The sequence below is a fragment of the Thunnus thynnus genome, chromosome 12, assembly GCF_963924715.1.
Source record: "Thunnus thynnus chromosome 12, fThuThy2.1, whole genome shotgun sequence".
NCBI lineage: Eukaryota > Metazoa > Chordata > Actinopteri > Scombriformes > Scombridae > Thunnus > Thunnus thynnus.
Window position 1 is genome coordinate 11,910,195 of NC_089528.1, and position 23,606 is coordinate 11,933,800.

The following is a 23,606-nucleotide window of genomic DNA, read 5'->3' on the forward strand; positions in this document are numbered from 1 at the left end:
TCTGAATATCTTATTTGCCGTTTTACATTATGCACACTGGTGTATAATGAACAGGTCAGAGCTACGCCGGCCGACTAAACACGTCAAGAATCATCTGACGTCTGTAGACAGCAGAGTTAAATCTAGATGCCATTTTGAGTTCAGTCGAGGTCTCGTTTCCCCCACAGTCAAACAAAATGTCTGTGAAATAAATAACAAGGATGAAAACACTGAAAACAACCTACAGTGACTGGAAACAGGTTCCCGTCTCACATATTTCCAGATTACTGTGTTATATTATAACACACAGGTTGTTCATATTTACTGGATCCTGCATTTCTTTACTAATATATCAGCAGCTTGTCACAACGTTCATGTTTTCTAAAGGCTATCATGTATTTCTCTTCTTTTTGTGCTTATAATCACGACATTATTCATCCTCTGTTTACTCTAAAAAACAAAAACATCTCTTTTCACCCCATTGCACGACTTGAGCATGACTCATGGAAATCTCTCCAATCACAAGCAGCCTCCAGTTTTTTCCATGTTATGTTCTTCATCATCTTCCTGTGGCAGTTTCAATTTAATCTAAATCATCATTTTCGTCAAAAGATGATGAGCAATGGTCCAGGATGCAAAGATGAAAAAAAAATCAAGTGTGTGGGGAAAAGGTGGAGTTGTTTGGGTCAGATGTTTGATCACTGCCTAGATACATTTTCTAATATTAGAACATTTCCTTGATTTGCCCGGCTTCTCTGGTGACTGGGTAGCACATGGCCAGAGCAGCAGCCAATCAGAGCGCGGGATTAGCTTTCCCTCTCTCTAGCAACAGTGAGTTACTTGCTGCCTATTCATTAATTATTTTCCTGTGGTCTCCCTCAGCCGTTTGGACTCTGCTGATAGCAAAGTGCTCCGTCTCTCTCTGTTTCACTCTGGTTTTTTTGTTGTTTTTTTTTTTGCACTGCTTTCTGTCGCCCTCTCCTCTGACTGAATAAAAAGTCTTTTAAAAAAAAAAAGGGACGGATCCAGTGACGGTGAGCTCGCCAGCTGCTGCTGCTGCTGCCCTGAACTGTGAGCTACTACAACACTATCAGACCAGGACTGTAACAGAGATGACTCCTCTCTCACCTCGTACGAGTTGCACCACTTTTTCTGCTCTGGAACTAAATAATAAAACAGGATTACTGAGTGAGAGCTCTCACTGCGCACTGCTTTTTCTTCTTCTTGGTCTTCGACTTGTTTTTGCTTCTTTTCTGCAGCAGCGGTCTGACTGTAAACAAATAAAACATGGCAACTGGAAAAACGACTGGACTTTTTCGCTGGCTGAGGATTGTGGAGAAGGAGGAGGGGGGGGGGGGGGGAGCGGTTGTCAGTTGGAGGCAGGACTCTGTGTGTGTTTTTGGGGGGGGGGGGTGGTTTGAAGAGCAGGTGGAGAAAGGACGGAGGGGAGGGGGGGGGGTTAGGGTTGGGGGGTGGGGTGGGTTGGGGGGGGGGGGTATGGTGGTGTGAGGATTGCGGGCTGTGGTTGGGTATGCCAGTGCCACGTGTCTAGCCTGGCACCTCTTGCTTCTCGACTGGAAGGATGTTGGACCGAGAGTCTGGCTGAGCCTGTCCGGCTTCTCTCTGAACCAAAAGTGGGGTGAGTGTTGCACTCTGCTGCATCCTGTTATCACGATTACTCTTAAACCTTTCTTTTTTAAAAAAAGATGATATTTTAACTCACGAAGGTTTGCAGTTAATGTACGTTCGCTTTCCGAAATGTCGTGGTGGGGGGAGAGAGGATAATCTAGAATAAGGTTCGAATAAAGCATGCACTTTCGGTATTCAAAGATGCAAACCAGAGGTTTATTTTATGCTCTCACCTCCTTTTATTTCGGCGTCTGCAATGCATCAGTCAAAACATTGTCCATTCATGAACGTTTATGAAATGATTGCACAACATTGGGCCTTGCAAACCAGGCCTATGGTTATTTGGATTTGGACGTTTTGGGAAAATCGCCCCAAATAGCTCATTACTCCTGGCATAGAAGAACTTCCTTCCTTTCCTCCCCTGTCACCTTCCCTCTCTACCTGCCTCATTTCCTCATCCTGACATCCTTTCATCCCGTCCAGAGAGGTTAACAGGACCATTGTCCTTGGTTGGTCCATAGACCACAGATGTCGTACTTAATCTGGAAACCCTAATCTCTCTCTCTCTTCCTCGCTCTCTGTCTCATCTCTCACTATAGTTGCCATTTTGAAATTAAACTTTCAAGCATTTTTATTTTTATTTTTTTTTTGCCCCGCTCAAATCTGAGATGGCAAAAGAAAGAATTTTTCCATATTTTGTTGATATTTTAGTCTAGTGTGTCCAACATTTTCATTTTCAAACTGAGTGTCTGATGGATTTGGTTACATGATTTGCTTACAATAACATTTTATATTGATAAAATCTGGCCTTTTGAAGCTGTTATGTTGCGGTAATAATTGGGCTCTTGTGTTTCGAATTTTATTGGGCCTTGCAATCATCTTCATCAGAGAATATTTGTTCTGGGTCCATGGATTGACCTTTTCTTTGTATATAGATACCATGATATGATTGAGGAGACGGAGTGTGATTTTATGCATGAAAACATTTGCTTTTAAGTGGTGTTTTAAGATATTGTGCCAGGCTTTGGGTTTTTCAGTTGACTGTTCATCCGGTATTCTTATCTGGCGTAGACTTCGTACAGTATGATTTAGCTATTTTGACAGAATGAAGCCGAAAATATTTCTGAGGCAACACAGAGCTGCCTTTTTTCTCTCCTGCGGAGAGGGAACTGTTGCAAGTGGTTCTGCATGTTTCAGAAAATTCTAGTTGCTCTACAGTCATGATGCAGGTCTTAGTTTCCTTCGTATGCTCGTTCTGCGAAAAAACCTTTCCTTCGCCATTTTGCATGAATTTCTTCGCCTACTGCTAATCGTACATATTGTGTAAGTTGAAGGGACGTTTATTTCACAGTGAAAGTTCTCGTTCCTGTGGAAACTGTGATGCATCAGTTCAGGCTGAGTGTGTGAATGTAGAGTGGAGGGAATGGAGGCTCCTGTCCAGGGACCCAGTCTGCTGTTGGTTATGACGCAGCAGCATCATCCGATCTCTCTGTCCTAACCGAAGACTGCACAAATGCATGAAGCTGCCGCAGTTCGCCATTTTCATGCACCGCTTTTAAGCTTCATTTCATTAGATATGTGCCGCTTTACTTATGAGTGTTTATCGAATAGAGGCTACACTTAAAGACGTTCACTTTTTATTTTTCACAAATTTTGTTTTCATCTTTGTTATTTTCAAGACTAATTTTGAACCTCTTTGGGGGGGTTTGTGTCGTGCAGGTGGGTCATAATCCGTGTCCAGAACATGTGGGCGCTTGAGAGAACCGAAGAGGATTAAAGACCTTCCCACTCTGCCACTCGTCCTCCAATCAGACCACTTCATTTGACCGTGGAGAGCCGACGACGCAGGGCCCTCGGCCGGCTAAATCTTTTACCAGGCTGCTCCAATAGCACCCAGCCAGCAGGTTTTCGCTGCTTGAAAGAGCATGTTGCCAACGCTCTCCCTCTGCTCCATCATCTGGCTCAACCGGGGTATCAAGCTGAGGAAAGTGCACCAGCCCACCAACACCGGTCAGGTCTGAAACCGCTGCCGCCGCAGTCATAACAGCAGCAGAAACGCCACCCTGTCGACTTTTGAAAATGCTTCTAAGCTTCGGGTGACTGCCCCCTTCTCCCCTCACCTCCCACCCCCCCCACGCCACAGGTACCAACACCAGACATTAGTGACTCAACAACCTTTTTGATTTCTGAGGAGGATTTCTGTACAGCTGAACCCTGTTGTCGCAGAGGGACTCAGGCTGCACCATCTAATCCTCTGTTCGGTGGCCATTTTGATTTTTCCTTCCCCCTAACAAAATGGCAGCGGAAGGTTTCCAGTACCGTGCCCTCTACGCATTTACCAAGGACCAGGAAGAAGACTTGGATCTGCAGCCAGGGGACCTCCTGACTGTGAGCAAGGCCTCTCTGCTGTCCATGGAGAACTACCAGGAGGGCTGCGTGGAGCAGCCTGAGTGCCTGGGCTGGCTCCTCGGGTACAACGAGCGCACCAAGCAGAGAGGTGACTTCCCAGGGACGTACGTCGAGTACGTGGGCCCCATCAAGATGGCGCTTCCATCCAGTCAACCGAGGTCCCAGCGGCCCCTCCCTGCCGCTCCCAGACCAGAGTCATCTCAAGGTAAGGGTCCTTTTCAGATATAGAAGTCTGTCACATGGGTTTTCTCAGCAGTGTAGATCCGCCATTTTAATTATGTGTTGTAGAAGTTCATATTATGCACATTACTATTGCTAATTAAAAAGGTGACCAAACAATATAAGGTTGCAATATTATAAAGTTAAATTATCCTATGAGAGAAATACATAGAAGCAGTAGTAAGTTGATTTGATGTATAAGAAGAACACTGGATGCTTTCTGTACATTTTATTATAAAACTATCGCTTTTCACTAAAACTCACCTCATTATTTTAATATTATTTCTCTATTCATATTTTTTTCTGCTCAGTTTAAAGTTATGATTTAAAACTCATATCAACATATCAGATTACAAACAAACATGTTCAATATTTTGTCAGTAAGCATCGAGTACGGAGACGATATCCAAACCAGAAAGCAGGACAGAAACAGTTACGTCAGGTTACTTCTGCACTTTTATTAATATGGATCTTCATTAATAAGAGGAGGTGTGATTTTTTTTTTTTTTTGCAATCAAAATTATTGCTTTTTTGTAGTTTTTTGCACATGATCACTGACAAATGTTCAAACACACGTTTATAAACTGCCCAGCTGTTACTGGCTGTTAGTCCCGTGTAGTCGTGGTGTCGCCGGTCGGCCACCTCGGGAGTTTTGATCGAGCTTCACATTTGGCGGTGACCTCGAGTTGACCTTTTAATCTATACTTAAAAGACGTCATAAGCCTCGCCTCCTTGGAAGCACAGCTAACCAAACTCTCTGCTGAATAATAAAGGGCTAATCCATCTACTTACTGGACTCTCCTGTACAGGTCTGGCATTGATTGTGTCCGTCTGTGTGGCCCCCTTTACATTTAACATTAACATGTGTCTTTGGCATCCAAACTGCTCTGGGCTTATCTGCACAAAAATGCCTGCCTCTCCTTCGCTGTGACTTGTTATTGACCTTCTGCTCAACTCCGGGTAAAGGATCGCACAGGCAGGAGGGGCTGCAAGTACTGTTTCAAACTGCAGTATGACCAAGTTTAGTGAGTTTTGGTGCATGAATTTTGACACTCAGATGTGAAACTTGTTTACTGAGAAAGAAAAAATGTTTTAATAGGTGCGTTTTTTTGTGGGTTTTTTTTTTTTTTTTGCAAATGGAGAGTTATTCAGTGGTTCGGGGAAAAGAATGTCACATTTTTTCCTCAGAGATAAGAGCTCTGTTCTTTCACACCTCGCCTCGCTCCCTTGACTTTGGGAAAATAGGCACATCTCATACTTATTCATAATGGTAACAGCCTTCGTTCAGCCGCATTAGCATCCAACTCAAACATACACTTGGCACGGATTGATCCACCTTAGCGAGCTCAGACTGAAGTTCCTCCACACTCCCAAAGATTTCCATCATTTTCTTCTCATTTGCACTCCCTTGCATTTGGCTTCAACTCGTTAATTTATTACTTCCTCGTATGAGATGCCAGAGACAAAGGTGCATAGTGCCAAAACAGATAAATAAAATCTTTTATATCTTTCTGCATATGAAACGGTGCATTCCTGCTCCGTCAAAAGCTGCATTCTCTGTAATTCCCCCCGCTGCTTTTTTGACAGATGGGCTAAGTACCACTCTGAGCACGTAGGCTGTGAACTCTGCATCACCTCTGGTCGAGCCAATTGGCTATTCATCGTGCACAGCAAACTACACTGGCCCTCATTGGAATTCATTAATTTGAATTCATTTCTCAGTTTTCTTTTCCGAAAAGTCTTCAAAAGCAGAGGATATCGTAACCGAATCGCAAATGTTTCCAAAAACTCTTTATCAGATGAGATTTCTCCGTGCCAGTAATATAATAAAAAACGTGAGAATGAAAGGCGTGTGTTAGTGAACAAGAGCAGGCCTTAACTTTCAAAAGCAAAGGCAGGTGAGGGGGACAACAGTATCCTCATGTTTGACAGACAGTGAGACAAACCAGTTGGGCAGCAGGCGTTTGTGTCTGTGATTTGGAGAGACAGGGGCAGTCGCACCAAGTGAAACCCAGAGAGAGAGAGAGAGAGAGAGAGAAAGAAAGAGTCGGGTGGTGGGAGGGGAGGAGAGGGTGCAGGGCAGCGGCTGAAGGAACGACACCTTGGTTTAGCAGCAAAAGTGCCTCGTAGATTAGAAATGGTCATGCCCAAATTTGTACATCATCATTTCCGTGAGGGAACAGAGGCCCTGGTCGTTTGGTTGAAAGGATCTATTGTTAGTGTGGCCCATTTACTATTCGCAGAGATTGTAACATTCGACGTAGAGCGGCAGCACCGCGGCCGAGTGGATTCAAAGGTCGCAGGTCGTAGCCAAACGTCCGTCCTTCAACGTGTGGATGCACTTTTAAGATTATAAATAATCAGGCGTTATTTCATGTATCAACATTATCTATTAGAGACGTCCCGAGACAATCCTCACTATAGGTGATCCCGGCATATTTTAATGGTATCGGCTAAAATATAGCTTATCAAATGCCGATCCTGTCTTTACTATACTTCACTGTGTTTGGTCCACCTCAGCCTGCTAGTGTTGCAAAGCTGACAGCCAGCACTACTGAGCGAGCGTTCTGCAGCGTATGCAAGTGAAAATTAGAAGGTGTTAATGTAAAAAAAATGATTCGGGCGCAGCGGTGCGAGTGACTCTGACACCCGGATTGGCAAAATACACAGATTGGCCAAGCTCAGCCGCTAACAAATCTTTTATCTCTGTCCCCTCTTTCTTAGCTTGAGCTTTTTATTTCAATATTGAGCATATTTTGAAAATGACAAGTTCTGTACTGACAGTTTTTTTTTCAAAATGTGGAAATGTGACTGTGGAAAACGAATCATTCAGACTAATTTATTTGAGTTTCAGTTTGGGATTTATTTGTTTTGCATACTGCTGCTGCAGAGACACATCTAAAGTCTTTATCATGCAAATGCACTCATGTAAAGTCTCATTAGAAACCCAGTTATGTGTGTATATATATGCAAGAAATTAGGTGAAGCAGGTTTCTCTAAATCCCTCAACCAAATTACACAAAAAAAAAGGTTTCTCATTTGCACTTAAAGAAATCAGGTTAGTGCAGAAACCCGGCTACTTAAGTTCATGTAAATGCACCAATGTTTTTCAGCAGCTGCTGACCAAAAGATGCAAATGTCTCAGCGTTTCTTCTCTCTGAAATAGTAAGAGGAGGACTCTGGTTTGACAGATGACGTCATATTTAGTTTGAATATTTTGTCCCGAAAAACAACAACGGAAGCTGCAGCAGTCACCTACACATGAATGTTTTATGCAGACTTTGAATGCGTCTCTTTGGGGTTTTACATAGAAATTAAATACACAGCGCCCTGATTTCTGACTGTGAATACTACATGGCTCAATCCTGTATGAAATTTATGCAGTGTGATCTTTTCTACTGGGCTTTTTTTATGTTAAGATTTTGTTATTTTGTTTTAGCCGTGAAACAGGCCATACTTGCAACACAACAGTGTCGTTTTCGCACTGAAAACTTGCTTGTAAGAATCTTTAAGTTACAGTTCAAGCTTTGCGGTGCACATATGGCTTTTAGAACAACTTTAATTGATAGGCGTAAGTACACTTTTTGAGACATATTGTGAGTAAAGATCAGTTACAGTCCCCAGACACAGAGGCAAAACGTTTCTCAACTTGCAACAGAAATTATTCTACAAACCCAGAGAGAGTTTTTTTTTTTCTTCTCTCTTTCCCTCCTTTCTCTCTCTCCTCTCCCTGGCCTCACTTTAACTGCCTGCTGAAGTGAACCATGGCTTGGCATTTTCGCAAACTCCTCCCTTCTTCCTCCCTCTCTCCCTCCCTCCCTCCCTCCCTCCTCTGCCTCTCTCCCCGCTTTCTCCCGTCCTCCCTCCCTTTTTTTTTTTTTTTTCTTTTTTTCTTTTTGCAGCCTCTCTCCCTCATTCACATACACGTCTGATACTGTCTCTGGGCAGCTATAAACCATGTAAGCGGGGCCAGTTCTCAGAAAGGAGAGGCCTCCACTCATTCTCCGCTCCCTGCGCCTTACCAGGAAAACACTTTCAAAGAACCAGTGGAGGGAGGGGGGGGTGGAAGAGGGGCTGAGACAGTAGAGAAAGAGAATGGGGAAAGATATGGAGAGGCTGAAAAGGGAGGGAGAGGAGGGCTACAGTGTAAGCCAAGGCCACCCTATCCAACTGCAAATATAGGAACCAGCTGTATTTGGTTTCTCCTCTAACCGTTGTATTATTCTCTTGGAGTTCAGTCAATTTAGCATGTTACAGTTTGCAGAGCTATAGCAAATTTTATTTTCTGGAGCATTTCTTTAGTGCCAGAGCAGTAAATGAGAACTCATTTAGGCGTGAAGTTGTCTTACTGAAAGATTAATGGCTTTAGTAAACCAGAAACAGAACGGAGTACATTTTGTACAGTTGCTTACTGTAGGCAGAAGCGAAAGGAAAACGCAATGCCTGTTTGTTTCTTCTAAATAACAATCGTCAAAAGGATTTTTTTTTTCTGACAAAAATGACAATTAAAAAAAAGAAAATATGAAGGAAATTATGCTGTAAAAGTCTTCTGAGGGCCAAATCTCTAACTTCACATGCTTGAATGAGCTGAAAACTGTGTATTTATGTTGTACTTTAAGACTGTCGAGAGTCAAATAACACAGAGTCCAGTTAGACATAATGCTACGCAGCCATGCATGCGGTTATAGATGACAAATCACATGTTAACATTTTTAAACAGGCCCAAACATTTGAAAACGCATTATCAAATCAAATGTGTTGTATTATGGTAACAACATTATCACGATTTCCCCCTCGGGTACATCACAAAACATCTACATAACAACCACTTTAGCTACATAACCAGCATCATTCACTGCACGAAGGTTTCACGGAAGAGGGAACGGCTGGTTTGCACACTGGTTGGAAAATGTTGACTCTAGGATTATTATTACCTATGGTAAAAAAGAAAGCATCTTGGAAACAGATGGCAATACTCATAAGCAAACATGCAATACACATAAATGACTACACAACTATATATATATACATATGTGGGGTAAACAATAATACTAAGCTCCCGCTGCTAAAACCTCACAGTTGCTTAAAATCAATTTTTAGAAATCAGGGCAAAGTGGTCACAGAAGAACCATCCACCTATTTTTCTAGGTCACCTTACAAGTCGTCACTCCAGTCCAGTGAAACAACTAATAAATCCACTGTGAAGACAAGTTAAGTCTGAGCAATATGGCCAAAAAGCTTGGGGTCAATTCACGATTTAAATTTTTTGTTTGCCTGCAAAATGCAAGATTGAAACATCATATTTTTTTTTTGACAGTTGAGCAAGAATAACAAAAGACCTGCACCACCTGCAAGGCTGTCATCATTACGCATAAAATACAGGTTATACTACACAGCTATTGACTGTCAGCAGCAGATGCTTCAGCTAAGTAGAGCATATCCAGCTGAATAATCAGTTTCTGCACAGACAGAGCAGAAAAAAAGTCTGCTCACTAACTGATCTGCTGCTGTTTGTGTTTCTTTACAAAACATCAGCCTGATATCTACAGATAGCGTCAGGCTACCCGGCAGGTAGTGACAAACCGAACAAAGTAGGATCTGGAGATTGTTCAGTCGACTCATAACTAGAGACGATATGTGTCATTTTCAGTCTGTTCCTCGTAGATGCAGCCGTTAAATTCACCTTTTGGCATAAAATAATCCATGTTTACATCTCTGTATAGACTTTTTAATACAATTGTTGACTACTTCAGAGGGTGTCTCATTGTGCCTGACATGATATTAAAGTGTATTTGCTCTATTTTATGATAAATCTGTAGCCACGTCGCGTTAATCATCTCAATCAACCTGCTATTACAGATTTTATTGCACATTTTTTGCAGTAATGTGTGAGTTGCACCTCAAGGCCTATAAAACCAGATCCACCGTCCTGTGCGGATCACCTGTGTTTGACTCGGGGGCTCATTTGCACACGTGTAGCTTTGACGTGTCTTTCACGTGTAGCTGTAGCATGTTGTGACAGAGGAATGAATGATGCATTGCCTGTCTTACATAGTTGGGATGCAGTGAAGACATGTTGCAGTGAAACTTGACCAGCAGCAGCACACACTGTTACACACCATCGGTGAGCCAGACACCAACTGGCCCTGTCACCACGGTACGCAACAAACACATTCTTGGAGTAACATAAGTTCAGAAGTGTTTTTGCAAATTTTATCCTTATTTGTTGTTTTGGAAAAAGTTGTTTACTTTCATTTTAGCCTCATATGAGTGTATTTGGAGGAAAGTAAAATCTCTACACAAGTACATCTGGTGAAATAATGCAGATAAAAAGGTGGATTAGGAAAAAAAACTGTAGAAATTTTCATGGTAGGCTTTAATAGAAAAGGGGAGGGCTGCAAATCTGATGTAAAATTAATATATATTAACTGTTGAGCGTGAAAGTAACTCACTGTTGACCTTGGAAATAGTTGTATGACAAAAATAATCTCCACTTAACGAGGCTTCTCTCTGCTTTGAACTGTGTGGACTGATAAAGATGAGAAAGATCTGGAAAAAGCTAGAAAGTGTTTCTTGAATTAAAATAATTTGTCAAACTTTTAGTTTTTAGTTTTAAAGCACAAATACATTTCTGATGGTTATTGTATTTTTCAACCACCTCAAAACAATTGAATTATGTTCTCTGAAAACTCAAGTTAGTTTTAAACACACTTTTACATATTCATTATTTCTATTTTTCAAGAGTATCTTTGATCATGATCACTTTGGGAGAGTAAAATGATTATTTTTGTAAATGGTAACATTTTTGTCATCAGTAGCCTAAAACAGGAAGTCAGTGTTTTGTCAAATGAAAGGGTGAATTCTGTATATTTTTTACAACATAACAAATGATGCAGTAATGATACAGTAGTATTGTTAGTGGTAGTTGAACTGCATATCCTGATTTAGTACTGTTTGATGACACAGTCACAAAAAAATCACAATTTTTTGAATGTATGAGTCGCATTGAGGAAATTCCAGAGGTTTAACTCAACCAGTGAAATCCTGTGAATGAATTTGTGCGGTATCTCTGCAACTTGGAGAAGTTTCAGTTCTGACACCGAGCTCAGAGAGGGGAGAATGCAGCAGAGCCAGCTACGTATTACATAAGCATACTGATGGAGAAGATACAGAGCAAATATTTTTGCTCCACATAGCTTTGCCTCATCCAGTCGACTTTTTGCCTCGCACCGAAAAAAAAAAAAACACACAAAGACAGGATCTGCAACATTCATCCGACCTTCACATTTTCAGCTTCATGTGTAGATAGCAGACGTCACACACGACTCTATAGGTCCTCTCACCAACGTAGATGGTGTTGAATGGCTCGGTGTGAATATGACTTTTATCAAAGCCTCTCTGAAGAGAAGCTGAAACACACACAGTCATGAGATTTTCTCTGTAAAAATCTCTTACGATGCATAAAGTAGACGTGTAAGGCCTCGAATGCACCAGAAATCACTTGTTCAAGTGCAAAGCTCCCTGTCATGCTTTTTTCTCTCTCTCTCTCTCTCTCTTTATCTCTCTCTCCCTCTTTTCCTTCTTTTCTCTTGTTTCTCCCACATCAGGGCATGTCAAGTCATATGCCTGTCTCCCAGTGTGCAGTCTGCCAAGGAAGTGGTTATAATTGACTAATGAGATGCTGTTACTTTATCTCTCTCTACTTCAGCCTTTCTCTCTTTTTCCATACTTTTCCAAAACCCTGACAAGGCTCCAGGGCTACAGTCGTTTTTGCGGGTGAAAAAAAAGAAGAGTCTAGTGAAATATACAGTGAACTAAAGGGTTCATGTTTGTTTGCATGTAGGAGTGAGAAAGTTCATTCCTCTTGGGGAAAATATCGTAAGTCATTTCTGCTTCCCGCTCTCCTCCCAAACTATTGGAATACATTCATTTCTTGTTTTATTGCCTTTATTTGTACTTTATTGCCTGCAGCCTGCCTGTACTTAATAATTACATTCTGCTTCCTAAAGCATTTTCATTATGGCATTTTCATGATGCCACATCTGTATTTCATGACAATCCAGTTACACTTAAGCAGTGTTTATTTATTCTGACAATTCTTCCATTCAACAAAGGCAGAGAAATATAACCACCATGAAGATTGAAAATTGGCCCAAACTGTTGTAAAAATGTTTCACGATACATAAAAACCAAGCAGTTGTGGTTTGTGGAGACTGTTCTCATAAGAAAAAATGACAACATCGATTGATTGTCTGCCTTTGTTTACATTTACCTGACAAGGACCTCCAGTGGTCGTGTGAATTATGACACTTTTCTGTCAGGAGCAAAGCCAAAATAGTGTGACGTCAAAACCTCTTAGGCCCTGTTCAGACTGATATTAGCATTTCATGAAAATACACAGCCTCCTCGTTCAGCCATATGAGAGATTTCACTAAAAAATTGTCCGGCAAAAAAGTCGAACACAATGCAACGACATCTGACAACACACCGAGTTAGTTAATTGGTTACATGCAAGCACACGCTTGTTGTTGACTGTTTACTTTGCGATTGTCGAGGTAGAGGATAAAATAATTGTAGCCCTGATATTTCCAGAGCTGAAAATGATGTTTCAAAGTATTATAAACTACTATCCAATGTTTTGGCCTCTCAAACCGGCCTTCCTGGAACGTATTTCATTGTCGTGACAATATCTTAAGCAACACATCCCCAAAAACGCAACCCTATGCGTTGTTTTAACTCAGTGCAGTTTTGGGTTTAAATGCCAGGTTAAGAAGGAGGGCAGGGTCCACAAACTGTTTGACTTTTACACAGGAGGCCACTGTTTTGCATCCAATTTCTTAGCAATGCTAAATGCTTATTTTAACCATGATCACGATCTTTCCTTAAGATTGTGCCTTAACCTAACCAATCCTTAACTGTAGCCTCGGCAGATCAGAAAACAATCCTACACATCTTTATTGTAATGGTCTCAGTCCTTCTGCAAGGCGATGACAAATTACTTTTCTTATAGTTTGGAGAATTTGTCGGGTTTGTAATTTTGTGTAAACAGGTATGTAAAAACTGCTCAAGTAGTGCACATCCAAACAAGCGATACTGTGATGAGAGAGGAGGGGGAGGGGCCTGCCAGCCAAAATGGCCAACAGGGATAAAGAAGAGGCAGAGGTCTGTCTGTGTGCTCGCTACCGGCAGGCATGAAGACAGAGAAAGAGAGAGAGAGAGAGAGAGAGAAGGAAAAGAAAGAAAAGAAAAGAGTGAGCAATTGAATAAAAACTTTAGTAAAAGAGACCAAAAGAGAGAACAAGAAGAAAAAAAAAAGAGTGAGAGAGAGAGAAAGTCCAGAAGAGAGAAGCAAGAGAAAGAATGCAAGAGAGCAAAGGACAGAAAGAGAGAGGGAGGGAGGGCGAGAGACATCCAGAGAAAGAGAGAACAAGAACCAGAGAGAGAGAGAGGGGAACGGAATGTGCTGACGCGGCGTTTCTTGTCTGAACTCCCCAAATTAATAATCAGCAGCGGTTTAGCCGAGCCGTGCCAGGAACAGGAGCCTACTGCCAAGTCCCGGCCAGGCCAGGCCCTCCCTGCTCCCAGCGTTACCCCCACCCCTCACTCCTACCTCCCCCACCCCACCCCCCCCACCCCCCCAACCCCAGCACACAGCCCTGCTCCGGGGCCGAATAGGAGGCGCTGCCTGCCTGCCTGCCTGCCTGTCCTGGCCGGGCCGGGCCGGGCCTGGCATACAGCCACAGGGCTTTTGCTTGTTCAGGAGTTTTGATTAAATCCTTTATTGTGCTCCACTCACGCAAAGAGCTAAGGCGAAACACCGAGCAGGACGGAGTGGAGGGGAAGAGAGAAAGCAAGAGGGGAGAAAAGAAAAGGGAAAAAAAGAGAGGGAGGGGAGGGAGGAAGGGAAATGGATCCCTCTTTTTTCCCCTCTTGCTTTCTACTTTTCTCTTTCTCTCTGACTGAAAAGATGTTTGATTTAGTCTGTGGGGAGTTGTAAAGTAGATAAAGTTTTTGCTCGCCATCAGCAGTTTTTCTTTTTTTTTTTTTTCACCCTTTTTCATTCTTTTGTTCATTTACTAAATTGTTCTGGTCTCACTGTATTATCATATATCTCACCAGCTAGACGACCACAATAACATGTATAACAAACTTTGCTTTACTTGGTGTTTTTAGTTTTTAAAAAATTAGAATAATGTGCAAACAAATGCAAAAGACCAGCTAATCCAGTATTTTTTTTTTTTGTAAAACAGGTGCGTCTCCTGCAAACCTTATCATGTTTTATAGTGTTCTTTATAGATTTTATATATTCTCACAACTTTATACACACTCTATATCCTCCAACTGCTCCTAGTTCACTGTGCTCTTGTCAGTGCCGCAGCACCCCCGTGGCCTTTCGGAGGCTTTGTGCCAGAAGTGTAACAGTGATTTGTGTTGTTGTTTCAGCTGTTTCTGTGCCGGACCTGAGTGAGCAGTTCACACCACCAGAGACGGCTCCCCCATCCCTCGTCAGCCTGATCCAAGCCATAGAGAAGAGAGGTATATCCGTGTCGGCCAGCCAACTCACTCGTCTGTCGTCTCGCTCCCTGCGCGCCTCCCCGTCTCTCTCTCTGTCTATGTGCGAGTGTCTCCCTCCCGCCATCTGCCTCTTGCTCCCGTGCCAGAATTCGCTCACGAGTAGACGTATAGACATGTGGATCCAGTCAGGCCGTCACACACATGTAGAAGTGTACACGCAGGTTCGCGCAGACTCACGGCAGCCACCACAGTTGATTAGTTACTGGAAGAAAGAAAGAATTTCAGTGGCTTTGATTCACACGTAACATTCAGTAGGACTCCATTCACAGTATTTGCCTCTTTTTTTTCTATCTTTCTTTTGTTTTTCTCTCTGTCTTTCACTCTCACACACACACACATGCACACACAGGCATTTGCACAGACAACTATGCTGATTGTAGACAACATTAGGGACACTAAGTCTGTGTCCTAGTTCCATACTTATTAATTACTGTTTACTGTATTAATTTTTTAAATTTTTAAGTCTATAAGATGTCAGACAGTAGAGAAAAATTTCTGACCAACAGTTCAAAACAGAAATATATTGAGTTTAAAATGATATAAAACAGAGAAAAGCAGCAAATCTTCACATAGGAGAAGCTGGAACCAGAAAATTGTTTGTCATTTTCACATAATAATGAACATAATTTACAGATTTTCAATATTCAGGTAGTTGACTAATTGTTTCAGCTCTAATGCACATTATCATACACATAGAGCTTCTCTTATTGTGCCTGTTATCCTTCACGACCTACTGACTTTTCATCTTAGAGATATCCTCTGAAAATGTCTTCCTGCTATTCATTGGGAAAAAATCTCAGTATTGATATCTACCAGAGGGGCGACAGGAGGTCTGTCCCTGAATGTAAATAATATAATGTAGCAGTGGTGTTGAAATACTTGACAGTGTGTGACACACACACACACACACACACGCTCTGACCGCACGGTGTGGTTTTCACAACGACCTGAGAGACTGGCTTGTCTCAAGGAATTGCCTCCTTGATGCAGGCTGTCTAGACCCAGTGTTCCCTAAATGTTGTTTAAACTTGGGAAATGAGTAATGTATTCATCCGGAGTTAAGATGTTTTCTGCACAGACATTTTCAGAGGATGTGTGAAATCTTTAACTCACGGAAAAGCTTAGTTAAATATGTCAGAATGTTGAAAAGCTTCTTCTTAACCACAACATAAAAAAATCATAAATGTAAGATTCTTTTTTCCTGGAGTTTCTCTTACATTAAATCGTCAGGACAGTTTGGCCGTTCTGCCGAAACAATCTGCTTCATCTTCACTGTTATGTTTAAGCATGGTGAGTCTTTCTCAGTGCTGTTTCAGATATTTTCCACCAAGAAAAGAACAAAAAAAAAAAAAAGAGAAACACTTGACACGGGAACATGTGTTGGCTCCGCTCTTGTAAATATTGCTTGTTGGAAAACATTTGAAGCAGCTCTCCTCCAACGGATTGATCACATTCTTTCAGTTGTTGGACGTGAGACTGAATTTAAAACAACACGCAGCTGAAATATTATGTTGGAAATTTGTATTTCCAAAACAAAAATGATCCGGCCAAGTGCTGTGTCACGCACTGGGTTTTGCTTACAAACTGAGATTGTCCAGCCAGTAGCAAAAATCACGTCTGCTGTTTGTTTGTCTGTATTAAATGTCCAATATTTTTATTATGCTCTATTTTCTCTCCTTTCTCTTCATACCATGTGTGTTGTTAGCGTTTCCTTTACTACTTAACAGTGTTTTGTTTTTTTTATACTTGACTAGTTTCTTTCTCTGCTGATCTCTGTGAACTTTCACTTACCAACACTATCTGACTTCCTCAGGTCTGGACTCCAAAACATTGTACAGGACAACTGGTTCCTCACTTTCAGACAGTCCAGTCTACAGCCTGAGTTCTGGTGAGTCTTATCACATACTAAACTGGATTTCATTCAAAGTTTCATTGGTAGGTTTGGGTAGTTTTCTGAGCCTGTGTGCTGCACTGCTCTTCATGTTTTTAAAGTTACAATACGTCCCTTACATCTACATCAATGACAGTAGTCGTCTACTGTTATGTGGTACATGTGACTTGTCTCTTACAATTCAGGAGAGACTGTAACCTGTTCACTGTCCCTGCCCCAGACTTAACCCAGACCTCATGACCTTCACGTCACAGAGCTGCATCTTTAAACCCAGCGTAGTCAAGAGTATAGAGCATCCAGATCGCTCTGTGGTTGATTGATTGATTTTGGTGGATTTTCCTCTCGTCGTACGTTGCCTCTAACTGTCCCAAATGTATATTCTGTGGTCCAGAGAGTGACATCGGTCAGAAAGATGTGGGTTTCCTGTCAGAGTGTGTCTTGCGCTACCTGAGAGACCTCCCGTCACCTGTCATCCCTGCCTGTATCTACCCTCACCTACAAACTGCTGTCACACTGCAGCAGCAGGTCCTGCAGCAGTCAGCAGGTAGGAAACGTTTGACACTTTGACATTTTTATGATTACAGTGGGAGCGCATCTGTATCTCGCTACCATAACGGTATGTTCATGGACATCGGTAGTGGTTTTTGCTGATTTAAACAGCAGATTCTGTAGATTACTGCTGACCATTTACCAAATGATGTCAATATTTTTCGCATTATCTTCTTACCCTCAACTTGCAAGCACATGAATAGGCAATTTATATAGCGGTCGGCTGCAATGTAGGAAAAATGCATTCACTGTATCAATCTAAAAAGTTATTGGATGCTTTGGAAAATATTCTGCAGAAGTGTCAAGTACACACAATCTGCAGTTAATGGGCTAAAACAGGCAAAGTCCAACATATAAAGCCAAACCGAAGTCATATTGCGCTAAACTGACTGTTTTATAGCTAGATGTAGTATCAATAAAATGCATGAAAACACTTCATTCTAGAAAATTCTTGGAACAAATTGATTTGTGAAATATTCTCACCCCGTTGCCATATTTTTTGCTTGTTTTAAGAAAATATTTTTGGACTCAACAGTCTTGCTAAGAAGGGGATTTTGTGCAGTGTAATTGAATAGCACGAGCCCAAAAATGAGCCGTGTGCTGCTGATGATGTTGTTTTAGCGAGCAGAATGGCACCTTTCATTGCTTCAATAACTGTAATTTAAGTAAAAGAATTGCACGAGGCCTAAACTGAACCGTATCTGCTGCTGATCGAGGTCAGCTGCGTGTCAGCGTTGAGAGAATAGAGTCAAGTGTCGGGAAGGGATGAGCTCACTGAGGCATGCTAAAAATGCTTCCGCTGATTCTGCTCTGCACATGGACACCATGATTTAATTTCCAATACAAACTAGACCTACATTATAAAAAAATACCAAGCAATACAGCGGACTTGAGGATCAAAGACACAGTGTTTCCGTTAGGATTTTTTTTCAGCAGTGATGCTTTTGCGCGCACGCAGGGCCCACGACGCCAGGACCCGTATTTGCACACACACCAGCAGTGGAATAACTTAAAATTACCTTAACATTGTTCCAGATATGTTTATCCATGTCCACAGAGTCATGTGTGTGATCATTTACAGCAGCATTTGACACCAGAAGGGCTCCAGAGGTTCAGATAAGTGTCATGGCAATAAATGTCAAAAAATGAAATGGATCAACACAGTCGGGGACTTTTGGGTTTCTCCCTCAAGAAAATGTGATGTTATTTGACTAAAAACGTTGCATTTTCACATCATATTGGAGCATTATCATCACAATATTTATTAAAAACAACACAGGTTGTAGTTTTTCACAGTTTCACTCAGACATTAGCAAGAAGAAAAGTGAAACAAATATGCTTACTGATGAAGTAAGCACTATGTTCTGAAATAATTTATCATTCAAAATCATCAAAATACTGAGCTTAGAAAGTGAAGAAAGAATAAACACAGACATCAGTCAGTATCAGTCATTCCTCCTGTCCTCTGTCCTCCCGCTGCTGCTGATGGGATTCACTGCCAGCAGGTACCCGCTGGTAGAGGGAGGGGGGCTGGGCCAGTAGATAAGTTTACAGGAATTTTACTGGTTTTAATATTCGTGGCAAACTAAGCTAAACATTTACAGCAGCTACATACAGACAGCTTTCATTTTAGCTTGTTCATAACACTTTCCTATTAGCTTAACGAAGGTACCGTGGTTGGCGGTAAAGGCGGTGGATGGGACACTGCAGACAAAGCAGTTAAAAATATTGCATGTTTGTGCTTGTTGAACAGGTGGTTTGATAAATTACTCTTATTGGCTTTTTACTCACAATGGTTTTATTGCACTTACAGTAACGAGTGTAGCTGTCATCAACTCGAGTAAAATGTTACCATTCACTTCACCTGGTTCACTGTCTCCGCTGTGGCCTCTCTGCTCTGCTGTCTGCTCTGAGTGTGTGTGTGTGTTTGTGTGTCTGAACCCCGCCCTCGGTCACACACCGACACACAGAGCAGAAGAGAGGACGTAGAGCTGCTGTGCGATCATACATGATACCAGTTCCCATTCTCTCCCCACTAGCTCCAGTCAGCTGCTGGAAGCGGAGAAAGTGCATGTGGTTTTCGTTCGTCGTGATTATTATGTACAAAGCGAAATTTCAACAGTGGCATTCATCATTTAGCAGTGGCGCTGCGCCGCTGTTGAAAGCATATAGGGGGGATTACTGAAGACAAGATTTCCTCACATGGGAAAACCTGATAAAAACTGCACGATTAAAAGTGAAGTCACAGTAGTAGTTTAAAGTCCGGATCCTCTTCATTCTTATTTGAATCCCTCCTGCAGATGGTGCGGTAGCTGGTAGCTATGACAGAGAGGTAAGCCTGGTCCTTGAGAGCTCCACCACCGTCCCTCTCCATCACCGTCTCACCCTGCAGTACCTCCTCACACACCTATCCAAGGTCACCCAGGCACAGGCCAGCAACGGCCTGGACACACACACGCTGGGACAGATCTTCGGACCGCTGCTGATAAAGACAGGCCCCTCCACCACTTGGTAAGTTTTTGGCTGATTGATATTTTATACAGAAATTGGCGAAACATAATGTATGTATGCAGTGGAGGTGATTATGTACAACAGGGCAACATTTAAGATGATCTACAGTATCACCTGATTGGTTGAATGACCATTTTGGGTTATTTTTCAGCACTATATAAATATGACTTTATTATATAGTGAGATCTTCCACCCTTAGAGGAATGAACATGAGCTAATCTAGAGTTTGTATTTATTTAATTTGTGAACCATTGTTAAATTGTCAATTCATTGCTTGACAGGTTGGATGAGGAGTTACCTGCCCTTGTGGTGGAGAGGCTTCTGATAGAGAGAACCACGGAGCAAGACCTCACTCCTCCAGGTATCTCATTTCTTGTTTTTACACTATAGTAGAGCACTAATTTTATGCAGTAAAACATTGATTAATAACTCTAATAAGCCACAAGGCATTTTAATTATACTTTACCATACAGACAACTTCACACTAGTAGGTTAGCAGTTTCCAGTGAAGTTGTTCTCAATCACAAGTTTATATTCTTACACTTGAGCTGTTCACTGGTTCACAATTTGGAGGATTAGTAGAGGAACTTCAACTTAATGTAATTAAGTGTGTCTATTCCATTAGTATAAAATGGGTTTAATGGTGATGTCTGTGTGTGTGTTTATGTGTGTGTTTGTGTCTGTTTCCAGTTCTTCCGGCAAAGCCAGCGAAGTCAAAAATGGCTCCATCAGCCATGACAGACACAAGCAGCCTGCTGAACGACGCTGAGTGGTACTGGGGAGAAATCTCCAGGTAAATTATGAAAACAGACTATTGTTGTTCAAGGGGAATTTGATCACAGTAAATATTGTGTTTCATAGATTTAAAGTACTGGATAAATACATTGTCAGAAGCACATCATTAGTTACCAGTTACAATATGTAACATCCTCAGGTTGTCCTCGCTATATTTAATAGATAGCGGTAAATTAGGATTATCAATAATTGTGGAAATCATGTTATTATCTTGCTGTTAAAATGCAACTGATCATGTTTAACGTTAATGAAGTGAATATGTTTCTGTATTTGCAGAGAGGAGGTGAATGAGAAGCTGCGAGACACTCCAGACGGCACCTTCCTGGTCCGAGATGCCTCAAGTAAACTGGAGGGCGAGTACACTCTCACTCTCAGGTAAAGCAACACTTCTGGTTTAAAAGTTTCTCAAGAACATCTGCAAAAATGTAGCAGCATTAAATGAAAACAAACCAGCTGATCGCTAAAAGTAAACAGACAATCTGCATACTTGCCCTTATTTTCTTTCCTTCTCATTTGGCTCTTGTCTCCCCCTGCAGGAAAGGAGGGAACAACAAGCTTATAAAGATTTACCACAGAGACGGGCGGTATGGCTTCTCAGAGCCTCTTACCTTCCTGTCTGTAGTTGAGCTCATCAATCACTACCGGCACGAGTCCTTGGCCCAGTACAACGCCAAGCTGGACACCAAGCTTCTGTATCCCATCTCCAAATACCAACAGGTTTGTGCTGATTGTCTAGCAGTTTGTTGATTGTATTTACTGCGCTGAGGGCATTTTTTAATCTGATTATACCAAGGCTTTAGGCTTATATACTTTATATATACTTATATTTTATTGATCTGATGACCTATAACAGCCACTACACTTTTTATTAAAAAACAACATCAGGAAAGCAGGATACGATGTCATACAGAGTAACTGCAGCTCAGTCTTTTCAAGAGGCATTTCCCTTTTAGAAGCTTGCATTTCTTTAGTGGTCGTCTAAGAATCATGTCAATTCATGTCATCTAATTCAAGTTCAAAGCAAAATCTCTCTGCAAGCCTCCTTTGAAATCGCCTGCTAGCCTTCCTAGCAATCTTTAGAAAAGTTTGCCCACAATATTTTTATGAATAACATTAAGTATGGTCTGTTTGATCTGAGTTTCATGGTTTCACTCATCAAAGTGGTGGTTATGCTTTCATCTGCTTTTTGCACGGCTTCAGTTGGTGAAGGAGAACAGTATAGAGGAGGTCGGAGAGCAGTTGAAGGTCTATCACGAGCAGTACCAGGAGAAGAGCCGCGAGTACGACTCTCTATATGAGGAATACACGCGCACCTCACAGGTATGAGTTCAACACACATGGACACACACGCACACACACACACACACGCTGTCCCTCTCACACAAACAGGGGGTGTCTTTATGAATCATCATTTGTATTGTGTTTGTTTTCTTCATATACTGAAGAAATATATAATCATGTACATACCAACATACATAACAACAAATACAGTATTAATTCACAGTATTACACCAAAGAGAGTACAAACAGGAATATGATCAATAACTTGTAAACATATGTATTCATTGACTTAGGGGTTAAGTTGCTGATCATTAACTGCAGTGTCCCTCGTTTCCTCATCATCTTTCCACTATCACTATCTAATAAAGGCATAAAATGCCCAAAAAATTCATACTCTCTGTTAGCTTTGTATAACAGTGTAATAGAGTGTAACTGTATATAGTTTTAACGTAGACAGGGAAAAGTTGTGGTAGTTGTGATTCAGCAGCTACAGACTTAATTAAAAACAATAAAACCTCAAATGGACAGTTACAATCTGTGTCCTTCTTTTCCACAGGAGCTGCAGATGAAGCGCACAGCCATAGAGGCCTTCAACGAGACCATCAAGATCTTCGAGGAGCAGTGTGAGACTCAGGAGCGCTACAGCAGAGAGTCTTTGGAGCGGTTCCAACGCGAGGGCAACGAAAAGGAGATTCAAAAGTAGGTTTTTGTGTTCATGGGATTCTTAATAATCCTAGTTTGAGCATAAACAGCATAAAGTTAAAGCAGGCAGATGCAACGGATGAATAAGATTCATTTTACTGGACCATAAAACTGAACTTAGCTAATACATTGGAAGAGCAATCTGTCAGATTTTCTGTTAAGCATTCACAGTCTTGGACTAATTTTTGTCAATTTGTTAACTCAGGATCCAGAGCAACTCAGAGCGTTTGAAGTCTCGCGTGAAGGAGATCCACGACAGCAAGCGTAAGCTGGAGCAGGACCTGAGAGACCAGGTCTCCGATAACAGAGAGATCGACAAGAAGATGAACAGCCTCAAACCGGATCTCATGCAGCTCCGCAAAATCAGAGACCAGTACTTGATGTAAGGGGAATTGATTAATGCACAGTTGCATTCTAGTCCAGTTTTTAGAGAATATCAGCTGTACATGCACACACCGACACTCACTCCGATTCACTTATATACACTCACTTATCAAAAGTTTCTATCTAAGTAATAAACTGTCTGCTTTCAACCTGTGGTCTTTTTGTTTTGCAGATGGCTCACACAGAAGGGGACGAGGCAGAAGAAGATCAATGAATGGCTGGGCATAAAGAACGATGCTGATGAGTAAGTGTGAGACAAACTAACAGTTCAGCAACTTGTACTTTGATGACCGGGTGCTCTACTATATCCAACTGTAATTTAGACAGTATTGAGCTCAATGTTTGGTTCAGAATATGACGTGTTCTTGAGTGTCTGCTGCTTTATTTCTGTGTCTCCAGCTCCTACTCGCTGGAGGAGGATGAAGGCTCACCCCACCATGATGAGTGTACCTGGTACGTGGGTGACATCAAACGCACCCAGGCCGAGGAAATGCTGAGAGGCAAATGTGATGGAACCTTCCTCATCCGAGAGAGCCAATCACAGAAGGGCTCTTACGCCTGTTCTGTAGTGTAAGTTTGATTTGTGCTCGTTAGGAAAAAATCTACCTAAAAAGTCTTATTTTCAGTCATTTCAGTAGATATAGACAATAAGTAATGTACATATTCTGGACAATATATAGCA

At 41.7% G+C, this 23,606-nt stretch overlaps 1 protein-coding gene across 2 annotated transcripts in view; it reads left to right on the forward strand.

Moving 5' to 3' along the window:
• Nucleotides 1-23,606, forward strand: part of pik3r2 (phosphoinositide-3-kinase, regulatory subunit 2 (beta)) — a 36,260-nt gene that overhangs the window by 5,223 nt on the left and 7,431 nt on the right. Inside the window, exons 1-15 of one of the 2 annotated variants that reach the window (XM_067605496.1) lie at nucleotides 1,484-1,618; nucleotides 3,328-4,222; nucleotides 14,680-14,772; nucleotides 16,625-16,699; nucleotides 17,094-17,246; nucleotides 19,552-19,762; nucleotides 20,044-20,123; nucleotides 20,453-20,555; nucleotides 20,834-20,932; nucleotides 21,094-21,274; nucleotides 21,758-21,877; nucleotides 22,395-22,537; nucleotides 22,746-22,922; nucleotides 23,097-23,168; nucleotides 23,324-23,494. In XM_067605496.1, the coding sequence (XP_067461597.1) occupies nucleotides 3,904-4,222; nucleotides 14,680-14,772; nucleotides 16,625-16,699; nucleotides 17,094-17,246; nucleotides 19,552-19,762; nucleotides 20,044-20,123; nucleotides 20,453-20,555; nucleotides 20,834-20,932; nucleotides 21,094-21,274; nucleotides 21,758-21,877; nucleotides 22,395-22,537; nucleotides 22,746-22,922; nucleotides 23,097-23,168; nucleotides 23,324-23,494 (1,997 nt within the window). In that variant the 5' untranslated portion in view covers nucleotides 1,484-1,618; nucleotides 3,328-3,903. Of the gene's footprint in view, nucleotides 1-1,483; nucleotides 1,619-3,327; nucleotides 4,223-14,679; nucleotides 14,773-16,624; nucleotides 16,700-17,093; nucleotides 17,247-19,551; nucleotides 19,763-20,043; nucleotides 20,124-20,452; nucleotides 20,556-20,833; nucleotides 20,933-21,093; nucleotides 21,275-21,757; nucleotides 21,878-22,394; nucleotides 22,538-22,745; nucleotides 22,923-23,096; nucleotides 23,169-23,323; nucleotides 23,495-23,606 lie in introns of those variants that run through there. The other variant, XM_067605495.1, reaches the window with a different exon arrangement.